The sequence below is a fragment of the Daldinia decipiens genome, assembly GCF_022478715.1.
Source record: "Daldinia decipiens strain CBS 113046 unplaced genomic scaffold F4813scaffold_18, whole genome shotgun sequence".
NCBI lineage: Eukaryota > Fungi > Ascomycota > Sordariomycetes > Xylariales > Hypoxylaceae > Daldinia > Daldinia decipiens.
Genome location: NW_026054561.1, coordinates 349,737 through 363,226, shown reverse-complemented (window position 1 = coordinate 363,226; position 13,490 = coordinate 349,737). Strand labels below are relative to the sequence as shown.

Below are 13,490 nucleotides of genomic sequence, written 5' to 3'. Positions count from 1 at the left end.
TTAAAGGGGGGATTTAGTACGGAAGTTGGACAATTAAGCTGAGGAAACTACCTCTTATGGATTACATATTATACCTTATAGATTCCATAGATGTGTTTAAGTCTAGTATGCCAAGACAAAGGACTAACCTAGGTGTGTAGTTGAGGCAGGCATTAGGTTGACTAGGCATTTTCTATTGAATCATGCTACTACAATTAATAATTCACTGAGATGCTTTAGGAACCATCGTATATTTGGATTCGAAGGAATCTCTAATAGTCGCATAAGGTAGAGGATCTCCGAGAAATCATAGCTACCTAAGCTGCTCGGAGGGTTGAGGCTAAAACGCAAACGAGCTGCTGAATTCATCTATAAATCCATGTATCATCATCCTTGTGGATGTATTATGCTTTGCCATGATATTGATCATGCCTTGTATAAAACCGTGCTTTTTAGCCCCCCCAAACACCGTTTTCCTCGGATTTAACGCAACCAAGATTCATGCGGCCTGCAATGCTTAAGGCAGTATGCTTCATCAAGTCCATATCGTGATATAGCTTGACGGCATGTCTTATGAACCAAATGATGGAGCCGGAAATGGCTGTAGTGCTCACGATTATTATCATAGTTGAACAACGTTGTTAAGGATTCGGACTTCCTCTCCTGGCTTGAATGCGGGCAATCCTATATAAGGGCATCCATCACATCGGAAAGCATCGCCCAGTGAGCAGTTTCCGCAGGATCCAACCTTGCCCTTTACGGTGAAGTCCACTTCAGTTAGGTCGTTGGAGTCAAGCTTCAGAGCCTGAAGCTTTTCGTCGGCTTGCTTCCTGTTTGCTGCATCCTCGGCCTCGAGCTTCTGAGCCAGACCACATGTGCAATCCTTGCAAGCACGTCTTCGCTTGCCGACCTTCGGTACACATTCCGCAGCTGCGATACAGGTTAGGACTTAGTGCTGAATGAACCTTATGGGGATATACTACTTACGAATAGCTAAGGGCTTATTCAAGTCTTCCTCTGTCAACAAGGTATCCTCATCGATTAGCTCGTCGTCGTCCTCAGGAGCGTCAAAGTCATAGCTAAGGTCCACAAAACCAACACCTGCAGGGGTTGACTTCACAGCGGGAGGCACCATGTTGAGCTTTGCATCCTTTCCGTTGGCTTGGTGAACAGTAACATTCTTTACTGCAGGCCCGGCGGCACTTCTCTTCTTGTTCTTGCCTAGTCCCAGTTTAAGAGGAACTGCATCAGCAGCGCCATCATCCGGCTTTGAGAATCCGTCGTCACCAGGCAACAAGCCGGATAGGAGGGCCTCTCGCGCATCAGGTCCCTGATTATTCTGTGCTAGGGAGCCGTCTTGCGCTTGGATCTTTCCTCCAATTTTGAGAGTTGGTACGATCTTGGCGAAAACATCGCGATTGAGAAGGAGTGTTGATTCAGCACGCGTGCCATCGGCGTCTGTGAGGACCAAGATTAGGTCATAGGTTGCGTCGGGAAGGTTAACAAGACCGGCAGAAAGACGGTCAAGCATCTGCAAGTCGGTAACGGACCGGTCGTGCGCGGCTAAGACGGTTCGTAACTTCTCCTCATGACTTGCAAGAGACGGAGGGGCAAGGAGTAGGGTTCGGGGGCCTGAGGAGCCATTTTGGGTCGGGGTTGAGCCGAATACATCGAAGTCTGATGTGTTATCGATGGTGATGATTGAGGGAGACATGATGGAGGTTCTATGCGCCCGTTGCGCCTCCTAGTCGAGAATTGTTGTAGAAGAATTGTTGTGTTGGCGAATTCAGTGAACTCAAAAGGTAAAAATGTTAAAGACCTGATCTTATTCGCGGGGCAAAACTGGCATGGGTAAGGGCGAGGGGCAACTAGACAGTCTAGGTTTTCGAGGTTCTTTGTGGTAGAAATTCCTCAAGTTATCGGATTTGCTGCTATTTATTTGGCGGTAAGGTGAATTAGTGTTCGGATTACAAATTGATTTTGAGAAGTTCTTTTTAATGGATTACCTAAGTCCCCTAAATCGAAGGCTTTCACAGGTTGAGTCAGGTATGGTAATACAAACTAGGGGAAGAGCGTCTTTGCTAAGCTACGTGATTAAGAGAAAATAATCGACAGTGACGAAATGTTTCTCCGCGCAAACTGTTATCAGATCCGATTGCGGCACTAAGTATTTTGTACTGCAACCTTACCCCATTTCAATGATAGCATTTGGTAGTAATTTCTAAGAGCTGATTGGCAAGGGATTGATTACGGCATGCTGATTGGCGCCGAACTGAACTTTAATGCCTTTGACGTCTCCTTTTAACATCAGTGTTTTACATAGTAAAAATTGCCGCGTTTGGTCAATTCTACCTTATAAGCAGAAGCTATGATATGATGGTGGTTTTAAGAGGAAGCATATGTGAAACTCCCGTTATGCAAAAGGATAACTATCTAAACAATAAGCAGTGAAGCGTTTCTTTTGTTTCATTCATCCACCTAACCTACACACGATCTTTTGCGCGTTACGCACGGCCGTTTTGATTCAACCTATAAACTGCTTCCTCGGCCACTCTTTTACAATACCGGCTGTGGTCAAATACAACATTGAATCCAGGTGGGATAACTTCAAGCAAGATAAAAATGGACTTCATAAAACTCCCAGCCGAACTTCGGCTATCAATACTGGAAATGGTACCTGATTTCTCGACGGAGAGGACAGTCGAATACGCTACCGTCTCTACAGAGTGGTAGTCGGTCTTCGAGAAAAAGCATTTCGAGTGGATTTTCTTGTCGTCCCGGCGTTTGAAGAGTTTCGCTCAGATTGTACAAGGATCGAGGAGAAAGCTAGTGAAGCATATCTGGTTAAGGGCGGAAGTTGAAGATGGCAATCCCGGATTTCGACACCGTATAAGTCTTATAGATGAACCCGAATTTGTTAATACAATCGAGGGGCTCCTCCGAATACTCAGCATCTGGAAAAGGCCCGACGATTTGAATGAGGAAGGGTTGACACTTGAGCTGTCCACGTGGTCTCTGTGCGATGGCAGATTTAACCTAGAATTTGTGCATGATCCATACTTGGAATTCTTTAAGAATGTCTTGTTTATCCCTCGACGAACTCACAATATGCTACCGTATCGCGCAAATTCTCGGAAGCTTGGTTGGGTTGGAACGAATTGTTTACGAACCACCAGAAAGAGCAGGCCACATCTTTGAAACTTGGCAGGAGAAACGTAAGTTGATATTACTCCTTTTAAAGGAATTTACTCCGTTATAAACTCACAAGTCTCTAATTTTAGTCGTGTAGGTCATTGGCTTCTTTCTAATTATAACCTCCCGCAAACACTTAAGCAACTGACCATTTTCGAAGACCCTTTTCACCGTAATCCCTTATGGCTTTAAATCAACTAGGTACTGTGAATAATCCCGAGATCGCTATGACCTTGTTTAGAGAGAGTCTAAACCTGGAGCACTTATTTTTTTTCAGTGGATGCCAAGGACTTCTCTTCCAACCATTCTGGCCGTCAACCCCAGTTTGTACAGACTAGAGCTAGGATGAATTAAAAACTATAGCTCTTACATCGATACATCTAGATCCGCCAATCTTCGAAAGAGGTTAACGACTTACTTTATGCCGCGGGTATCGCCGCGAGAAATATGCCTGCTCTTCGGGTGATGGAGATTTGGAATGGGTTCAGAACAACCCACGGTTGCTTTTTTCGTTATTATGACGATGGAGGTGCTAGCACTATTACGTGGCGGGGTACTTGGGAACTTGATTTAGAGCCAAGGGTTATGCAGTGTTGGACTGAGACGGTGCGCCAGAATACCTGCTATCACAACGTCGGATTCCGCGATATGGAATTGCCAGTAGATGGTACAAGCTTTCCAGCTTCTATTCTTCGCCATCTTAAGCTAAAAAACCAAATTGTACATTCGATGTCGCTTTACCAGCTTCAACTTTTAGGGGAGCCGCAAAGACATAAGTAGTATGTTTACTACTCGAGACTATATAGGTGCTGATATTCACATAGTAGTCATAGAGTTATAGCTGGGTATGAATACAAAATTTGGTCTTGAATTTGATTGCTCTCGCCTTTCTCCCCTATGATTGATTAATCTATACGGAATATGCCTTAGGTACCTGTGCTAGGTATGTATTGGCGATCGAAGATATGCTCTGTTAGCCGATGAAGGGTATAGAAAAGAGACAAAGGAGAAATCAATAGAGATGATGATAGTAATACACCAGTCCTTATCAACTTGGCAGACATACATGTAGACAAATAATATCATTGTCTTGAGGTAGGCAAGATAGATACCACAACTATGCGTTATTTGTCCTTGAGGCGTCACTGCTGACTACATGACTACCTACATAGGTACCTACCTATGTACACTATGCTACAAACGTACATAAAGAAACGACTGCAGCTGCACAGTCAAACAGTTCAAAGGGGCGGATAAGGGAGCTGCGAATAAGAAATAAATGTGGATTTCCCCGCATTATAACGCAGCCGCTCATCATCGCTTGGGACAGAAAGGTAGGGAAGGTTACGCAGGGTACCCGGTACGGAATATAGTATTGTGGAAATACCTGGGGTATAGGTGGGTCTTTGCATTCCGTCTTCTGGGCGTGTGACATAAACCTGCATGTGTTCTTTTTCGTGTGTCTCATTCCGCTCAGGGCTGGACTCTTGCTTCCTTCGCTATTGTGTACATACATACCTACATACATAGGTATATATGTCTGCGTGCCTGAGGCTGAATTGCCAGAGTTGGAAGGACGTAAGGAACGGTAAAGGTTCCCAACAAAATACATATGTAGACGGGATGTAATAGTACCTATGATGTAATCGGAATCACAAATTGAACCGGTTGTGTTTTTTTGCATTGAAGGAATTGGCAGCTTGGTTGGGCTGGACACCCGTAATTTTTGGGGCCGGATTGAGCGGGTAAATTCTCGAGATTTCGAGATCGACAAAGCATCCAAGACTGGCAAAGACTAGCAAAGATTGCGAAGATTAACTAGGTACTCTACTAATGTTTTAACTTACCTAATTCTAGCTGTCGACTATGTTCTCATTGGTCCTTGTTTGGGTTTCAACTCTATTTTGCATACCTTAGGTGCATTAGGTACCTTAGGGAGGTATCTATGTAACTAGGTACTAATCGTATGCCGCAACAATCCTCTAAAGCAAGTCAGGGATACCCCTTGTACCTCACCCCGCTAAGATATTCGGTAATCGCTCCCGGTCGCTGAGCTATGTAATTGAAACAGTCGAAAGTACCTAAAGTAATGGTACATACTGATATGGCAGTAGTGTATGTTAGGTAGGTAGGTACCTATGGGCAGCAGACCCCCTTTTGGAGAAGATTCTTGAACCTTCTTTTAAACGGTTTGATTGCCGTTCTTTCAACGGCGAGGGCCGCGAGGGAATTGTCCAATAGGATCATTCGCTCACGCCATCCACTAAAACACCTTAAAACTACATTAGAGCTTGCGTCAATCGGTCACGCGACTGGTCGACTCTCAATTGCCCCATCAAAAAAGATCAGCTCACCCTAGTCCTATGTAGTAGAGGTAGTGGTTCGCAATGGATGAAGGTCGTTCCACCTCATCCACCTCACAGTACATATCGACGGCTGTGAGCAATGTGAGCATGTATTCTGACTCGATTCAGAGGGGGGGCACGAGAGGGGACATGAGGGGGACACCGGAGAACTCAAGAGAGGGTCCTCCTCATTGATCTCCGATGTCTTAAAGGGAAGACCCTGCCCATCATCATCGAACCTCTCCTAGGTATGTTCTCCAACTGAGTACATATACATACATACATATCTACATATATCCTACCTTCTACCTCCTACCTCCTACCTCCTACTTACATCCTACATCCTACCTACCTACACCTACATAAACACTTCGGCCAAGGACATATTAATGCAACCCAATTCCTCCTTGAACTAATTACCTACCGTAGTCACCCCACCATTAGATCAAATCCATCCACTCTTCTTCAATCTTCACCAGCTGTACCACTACCGCTAGGCTTCAAACCGGACAACCTTGACTTGATCTTCTCTCTCCTCATCTCCTCAGACTTTCTTCTTCTATTAGATACTACTTCTCTTCTTACTCTCGAAGTCTGTCTCTCTGATCCTTCTCCCTTCTCCCTCTGTGAACCACCATATCAGAGCTCATTAGCATCTATCTGTGCTTGTTAACTCATCCGAGTCTCTCTTACAATCCTCTTAACTTCTCCATCAAAAGTAGGTTTGATCCAGCTTATATCTTCTATTCTCTTCAACCCCCGCATGATCCTTGTGACGTGCCCTTCTATGAGTTGTTATGGTGTATGTCGAACGACAAACAACACCAACGTCTCTTAGGGAATAAACCTAAGACACATAACCTGTCTACAATGACAGTTGGGCATCTCTCATATTGTATAAACTATCTGCTAACTTATGTCATCGTTGCAGTGACTCGATCTCACAAGTTCAACGACAAGGACCACGCTGGCCTTGCTGAGGGAACTGTTGTCCCTCATGACAACGTTCCCAAGTTCTTCGCCAAGAACGGCTTCGATGGTGTCGACCCAAAGAAGACCAAGAAGAACGGCGGAGGCAAGGGTAATTGGTAAGTCCATCCCTCCTATATATCATTGCTGTTACCATCGACAGCATGATATCAAATTGCTGATGCAACTATACTAACTAAACAATTCCAGGGGCCCGGCAGGTGCTGAAGTCGTCGACGAAGATTTCAACTTTGTCAATGCTCGTCGTCGCTCCAACAGCAGTAGCTTTTCCACCCACCTCAGGGATTTCAAGACTAAGTTTGAGATCAACGAACCCGAACCCGTCTTCGAGGAAAGACTTCACGGGCCTGAGATTGAGGACGAAAATGCCCTCAGTAAGACCGAGACTTCTTCCAGTGCGGGAAGCTCATCGGACGAGCAAAAGTAAAAGCTTCTCGGACCATATACAAGTGGGGGAGTATCCCATCGGGACTCCGGCCACTACTACAACCATCCCTCCTAATTACTACTATCATGTGTGACTATGACAAAACTACTATGAAGGATATTTCATGAAAACCATCTTGCTGTAAAGCTGGCTAGAACTCGGGACAGGATTTTGGCGGGTTTATGAGACATGAGTACGTCTCCTTCCGTGTTAGCTACCTCATGTACCGGGACAATATTCGGCGGGCGGCGCAACTGTCATGATGGTGATTTGATGGAAAGAACCTATCACTAATGTATTACTATGTGTCGACATTAGTTCTACAAGGAACTAGACTATTTGTCGTGTACTAATAAATCTCTATTTTATTTGTTCCCCGTTCTGCCATGTGATTTGCTTGATACTATACAGGTTCCCAAGCGCTACTATCAACAAGCTTTCCTTACTCACAACCACTCCTCCTTACTAACCCGTACTCGTCTTCCGTCATTCAATCTCAGGTAACTCCACTGGGACAAGGAATTTCTTCAGCGCCCGCGCCGGCGGCCTTGGCCTGTCGCCCTCAACGTTTACCATCTCGATGCGGTAGGGTCCTAAGTAACACACTTCGCTATCTCCCTCGGGAAACCACAGCACGAGATGAGTTTGCTCGGCACTGTTTTCCGCCTCACTAATACCTTCACCGTCAATGCCACCAGCGGCATCGTCCTGCTCAAAAGCTACTAACCGCGGTACACTAGGCCCGACTCCACTTGCAGCAGCATACGCAGCCGCATCAAGGACCAGCGTCTTCTTCTGCTTCTCATCTATACTAAAACCAGACGTGGAGCTCGCATCTGCAGTAAGGGTGAAAGTAAGCGCTACATCCGATAGCGTAGCGTCTTCGCCAGCAACTCGCTCAACAATAACGCGCTTCCGCACACCCTGCTTCCGCATACGCTGCCGACCGCGCGCCCAGAACCACGGCGGGCCTAGCGCGCGGTACCGGCGCCATAAGTGCGGTAGAGTGCTGACTCGGAGCTGGCGGTCTTGTTTTGTGATTTTAGGCGCGTGGAGGAGATTTTCTGGGTGCCCACGTGATTCCACCACCTCTCGATCCTGACTCCCACTCTCTTCCGGCCCATGGCTATGTTCCGCCGCCTCCTCTAGCGGCGGGACGTGGAGCCCTTCCCTCAGCCCCTGCACTAATAACTGCGCGGCCAGGGGCGTTGCGTAAGCGAGTAAGCTCGCGTAGTCAGCACCAGGGGGGATCGGCAGGGGCGGCGTGCGCGCAAGAATCAAGCCGTGGTCGAAGGCTTGATGGTCGAGGGTCTGCAGGCTGATGCCGGTGTGAGTGCGGCCGGCGAGCAGGGCGTGTTGCAGGGGGGCGGGCCCGCGCAGGTCGGGCAGGAGAGAGGGGTGGATGTTTAGGCCTCCGTATTGGGCTGCGCCGAGGAGACGCGGGGGCACGAAGAGGCCGAAGGATACGGCGATTATGAGGTTGATGTGAGAGGGCATCTGGGATGTGTAAGTATGGGATGTAGGTATGTCATGCATGTAGAATATTGGACGAAGGTGGGTGTGTTTGTATATATGTAGGTAATGAATGCTAAACTCACATCCCATCCTGTAAAAGTATCCCTCTCGTGGATCGGAAGGCCCAGCCTCGTAGCTAGGTCTCTAATCGGTGCTATCAAAGACGTCTTAGTTGATATGTATGATCTTGTTGTGCTGGACCGTATCTACTGAAATAGGTATGAGAATAGAGAGATGGTAGGTAACCTACGATGCTGGATGAATTTGTTTTTCCTCCCCGTGCGCTTACCCGGCCGGACCACGACGTCGATGGACTGGATGAGCGCCGGGTTGCGTATATGCTCCTGATGCAGCGTTTCGAGGGAGGCACAGCTGAATTCATCGGAGCCGCAGAATAGGATGCGTAGAGGATCTGACGTTTTCGCCTTTCTCTCCTTCGCCTCCTCCTCTTTTAGTGGGTTGGTGGTAGTTGTAGTGTTGCTGGTGTACCGCCGTATTTGGCGACAGACATTACATATCCTCGATAGCTGGGTCGGCCTCCGCATTGCGGGTTGGAAGATGAGCGCATTGCTAGACCGTAGTAGTAGGACATCGAGTTCCTGTGTCCTTGACAGCTCGTGGCATGGTTTAGAACGGAAAGGCGCCGCGGCGACTTGTCGCAGCAGTGGCCGCATTTCAATATCTCCGGCTGATACGTCTCCCTAATATTTCCCCCTACTTTGGTTGAAGAGTTGAAAGTGTACGGAATACTAGAGTCAAACAGCAAATGCACCACCGGGATACTTATTTCCCTTCATCCATATAAGCCTGAAGCTACGATCCAGGAGTGAGCTATGAGATGTTAGTAAGACTTGGATGCAACATATAGAATAGGAAAATATACGTATTTTTGGTGAATTATTAAACACCTTGGACTATTTAGGTTGCATTACCCTCTTAAACAAGTGAGAATCTTATAATTAAGCAGTTGTGTATCGTGGTGGTTAGGTTAATGAGCTCGGGTTAACTGAAAATTATAAGTTGTGAGAAAAGAGCTTAACGATGAAAAGTCTTGGCATGCACAGTACATGTTCCGTAACATGTACCGTTCTGTACGGGATCTTAATTACTATTTAAGTTGGCGTTTTATTAATATAGCACGTTTTCGTTTCCGTACGCACCGTTCCGCACCGTTCCGCACCGTCCATTCAAATCGTTAAAATGGCAAATTTCACTCTGCAACATAAGCAATTACAACTTTCTTCAACTCATGAGGATATGTATTGACCGTAATATTATCCATTACTATTTTACTATGTGTAACTAAAGTATCTTTTAAATCCAAATTTACCGCCCTAACCCACTAACACAAAGGGGCATCCATAGAATTGACGATATGATTCCTTACCATAAGCGCCTCCAAGCCCATCCCTAACCTAGTCCTCACTGCACCATTCCGATTGAGTGGCCTAAAAATAATTGACGGTGTGCCATATGAATGGCGACGACGGCCCGGCCCGACTTGGCTATATCACACCGCATCGAAGCGTTAAGGCGAAGCGCAGAACGGTGTCGCAGCTCCCTAGCCCTGTTTCGAGAGAAGGGGGAGTGATCACGATGAGGAGCTATGTCGTTGAAACTTTCCAACCCCTTTACTCGGTCTAAGGAGTTCTCATACATTAACCTACATGAGAAATCCATTTCAAAAAAAACATAAGACCAGGTCGCTGAATATGGTCGTGGTCAAGTGATACTGTGTGTGATGTTTGGTCTTTTACACCATCTTCCCATCGAGCGCTTGTAGCCCCTGGGGATCAAACTGAGCAAATTCGTCGTCTGACTTGGCACTTGATGGTGGTATCGTATTTGAAGTGACAACGGGCTCCATGCGGTATGAACCATCCTCCAAGCTATTGCTGTGGCCTTTTGTATGGGCAATAGATGGCATCAGGGGTAGGTCGCCGGAGAGACTGTTGTGCCTCCAAGTAGACTGGACCCTGTCGTGTCGAGAACTACGCCAGCTCGCCGTTGCTTTTTGGGAGCTATTGTGCAAATTCGTTGTCGCTCGATCGGACCATGATCTAAGTTGTGAAGAGAAGCTGTTGAATAACGGACCGAATGTCGCTGTACAGGCGCAAATAAGACCCGTGTTCACCTCGAGAATGGAGAAGGTGAAACTGATACCGGACCACCTATAATACTACCTGTTAGCAGTGATCAGGCGTATTGTGGTCTGGTATATCAATAAGACTGGAGAAGCAGGAAGTGAAATTGGGGGGTCAATGGAAAACGTTGGATTCGTACCAGGGCCGGTCATATGATAACGAGTCGTATGTCGAGAATGCCCAGCGGATACAGGCCACAGCCCAGGCACTATCTAACCATCAGCGACATTTTATAAGGGGCATCATAATTCACTCACACAAGACCGCAGCTAAGTACGAGGCTGAGCCCAATCTTCTGCCTTGTCGTTCGGAACTGTAGCCTCCATACCATTACTAGGGGTAGGATACCGATAATGAGGTCGCTCGTCATGTGGCCCGCTCCGTAAATTATATTCACAACAACTCTGTTGATACACCATCCGGGAAGGTCGTCATCCCATTTCTTCGCTATAGGATGGCAACCAAAAAACTCGGTAAGGGCGTTGCAAGTCAGATAGCCAAGCGTGTAAAACATGGTGAGATAGCATGCTATTCTGAACTTCTGATTGATGCCGAAGAGCTGCAGATAGAGCAGGAGTAGAGCGCACTTAAAGCCGGCTAGACTCGCCACGTAGAATTCCGAGGAGATGCCGATCCAGAGATAGTATTCCGAGTTCAGCTCCGGCGTAAATTGCCATATGTGCAGGCCCATACCGTGATGAGTAGCGACGCCCATGAGTATAGCGTGGACGATAACACTGACCATCGTCGCTGCCACGACATCTATTCCAACTAATAAGAGAAATCCCAGTTGAATGTCGGAGAGACAAGACCTACAGTCATCGATAGCCCATGGTCGTCTTACTATGTAGATCCTACAATAGAATCGCGCGACCACAAACATAAAAGTGATGAAAGGCATCACTATAGCCGTCCTCCATACGTGTATGCCATTCTCGGCGGGCAGCACCGGCACCACTGCGTTCTCGCTCATCCTGACTCGACCCCTAACAGAAATATAGGCATAGGTGACTGACCGGCTGACTTCGCATCGAAGACAAGGTAAGAAAAGCGGATCGAATAGAAATCAGACAGGCAAAGGGGAGACAGCAGCCCGGGCTGAAGTTATAAAAAATTCTTACAGATCTCGCTGCTTCAGTCAGCCTCCGCCTAACAGGTCGGCGAAGTCACATCGAGCGAGGCGGGAACCAATGCGATCGACGCAGCCTCTCCCATCCCGTTCGGAAAACTGCATGTACCTACCTATGCTGAAGGATTCCTTCTCGCTTTAAATGCGTGTCAGTCGGTCGGAGAGGTATGGCGGGTAGGTGTGGTAGGGTCAATGCGCGGGAAGTGTTACGGCATAGGGCAAAGATGTGCATTACCGCGTCGCGGACTGCAGCGCGCAAGCATGACTTGCTCACGTCGCCACTTGTTCCGCGGGAGTACCGAACTGCTGGTAGACGGGGGGTGCGTTACATCTGGGTACCGCCGCTTCGTGCCGTCAGATCGTTGAGACATGTGCCGATGCGTACCTACACACATGGGCTGGGTGGTGAGAATCGTGGTCGCAGATGCTACATAAAAAAACAGTCTATCGAGTCCGTCTAGAAATCCTTCTCGGTCGATCTCTTGAAGACTCCAAGTTTTTTATGTTTTGCCGAATCATCATCACGTAGGCCATATTTGTTTCGTAGGACCGGGCTAGAAGGGCTCGTTCATCTTTCTGCCCAATCGCATGGGTTCCTTTAAACGGAGAAGTAGGTACATATCTACCTAAGGTAGGCTTACCTATTCGCAAGAAGGGTTTAATCATGTATCTGATAAATACTTGTGGCAATGCGTAAGTTACCTAGAGAGGTGGCGGAGAGACGCCTTTTCGCTTTTTTTTTTTTTTCTTTTTTGTGTAACTTCACAGAGTCATCAACTAGGATGGGCCCTGTGATTGGGAGATTGTCATAAATATATCAGTTCTTTCTAGTGGCTTGTTATAATTTGGGTAACATCCAATACGTGCGAACCGGTGTAGCCGTTGCGTGTCACACGTGAGGGGAAGGGCACAATACTACGGAACATGTGTGTGTGTGTGTGTGTGTGTGTGTGTGTGTGTGTGATATAGGTAGACATGGGTTTTGGAGTGTTTGAATAAGACAGGTATTGATCATGATCCAGCAGTTCGCCTGTGGCTCTTAATGAATATATCATATACCCTCACCGCCCAGACCGCCATAAGCCATGTTCAATAAGTCGTATAACATTCCGAACGTAAGACAGCATTTCTCCAATAACGTCACTTCTTCATCTATGGCCGATTTAATTTCCCCGGAGGTATTACAAAGCTCTGCGCTGCCCAGGTAATTAGTACATTTAATAATGCTCGTAGTAAATATCCTATCGTTAGGTAACCAATATTGAAAGATCAACCCCTATATGGTATCAGATAACGGAGCCGAAGTACAAATATAGCAGCACAGCCGGGATACACATTTAAGTCTACTGTTTTAGTAGCTGGATATAAAGTACGTTTCAGTATTTTAAGAAATGTTATATTTTCAATTCACGAGGTTTTAAAAGGAGCACAGTTGTGTAGCATTTGCTATCATCAAACATCAAAGTATCATAGGAGACAGGTAGGTAGGTAGTCATTGCATCCCCAGAATCCCACAGACGCACCTCAATAGGAGACCCAAGCAGGTAAACTAAGATTAGTAACAAGCTATACAATACTACCATGTGCGTGACCCCCCGTGTTCCCCCAAACTGCCGGCCTTGCAGATTCTCCAGCTTAATAAATGGTTTCAAATCGCCGGGACCGAGCCGGGCTGACGGCGGAACCAGTATATTCCTTTGCCCGCGTAGCGAACCGCCAATGCTACCCAACGGTGTCACCATTTACATATCCCAGATCATTTATCTGGT

The 13,490-nt window shown here is 46.8% G+C and overlaps 4 protein-coding genes across 4 annotated transcripts; 1 reads left to right on the top strand and 3 right to left on the bottom strand.

The window, feature by feature from the left end:
- Positions 1 to 474: 474 nt before the first annotated feature.
- F4813DRAFT_84713 (DUF689-domain-containing protein) lies at positions 475 to 1,834 on the bottom strand. The gene is made up of 2 exons (XM_049248956.1): positions 967 to 1,834; positions 475 to 909 (listed from the first exon to the last, which is right to left on the bottom strand). The coding sequence occupies exons 1-2, from the start codon at positions 1,691 to 1,693 to the stop codon at positions 602 to 604; spliced, it is 1,035 nt and encodes a 344-aa protein (XP_049099233.1). The 5' UTR covers positions 1,694 to 1,834; the 3' UTR covers positions 475 to 601.
- A 4,552-nt stretch (positions 1,835 to 6,386) lies between these two features.
- Positions 6,387 to 6,933, top strand: F4813DRAFT_389853 (uncharacterized protein; the record flags this gene model as incomplete). Its single annotated transcript, XM_049246921.1, has 2 exons — positions 6,387 to 6,604; positions 6,696 to 6,933. 2 exons carry the CDS (start codon positions 6,387 to 6,389, stop codon positions 6,931 to 6,933), a joined length of 456 nt encoding a protein of 151 aa, XP_049099232.1.
- Positions 6,934 to 7,233: 300 nt separating this feature from the next.
- F4813DRAFT_360900 (Formyltransferase) lies at positions 7,234 to 9,526 on the bottom strand. The gene is made up of 4 exons (XM_049243457.1): positions 9,332 to 9,526; positions 8,699 to 9,279; positions 8,532 to 8,602; positions 7,234 to 8,430 (listed from the first exon to the last, which is right to left on the bottom strand). The coding sequence occupies exons 2-4, from the start codon at positions 9,120 to 9,122 to the stop codon at positions 7,420 to 7,422; spliced, it is 1,506 nt and encodes a 501-aa protein (XP_049099231.1). The 5' UTR covers positions 9,123 to 9,279; positions 9,332 to 9,526; the 3' UTR covers positions 7,234 to 7,419.
- Positions 9,527 to 10,146: 620 nt separating this feature from the next.
- On the bottom strand, positions 10,147 to 11,726 carry F4813DRAFT_84610 (uncharacterized protein). Its single transcript, XM_049248954.1, has 4 exons — positions 11,409 to 11,726; positions 10,850 to 11,354; positions 10,732 to 10,800; positions 10,147 to 10,619 (listed from the first exon to the last, which is right to left on the bottom strand). The coding sequence occupies exons 1-4, from the start codon at positions 11,563 to 11,565 to the stop codon at positions 10,202 to 10,204; spliced, it is 1,149 nt and encodes a 382-aa protein (XP_049099230.1). The 5' UTR covers positions 11,566 to 11,726; the 3' UTR covers positions 10,147 to 10,201.
- Between the last annotated feature and the right edge of the window lie 1,764 nt (positions 11,727 to 13,490).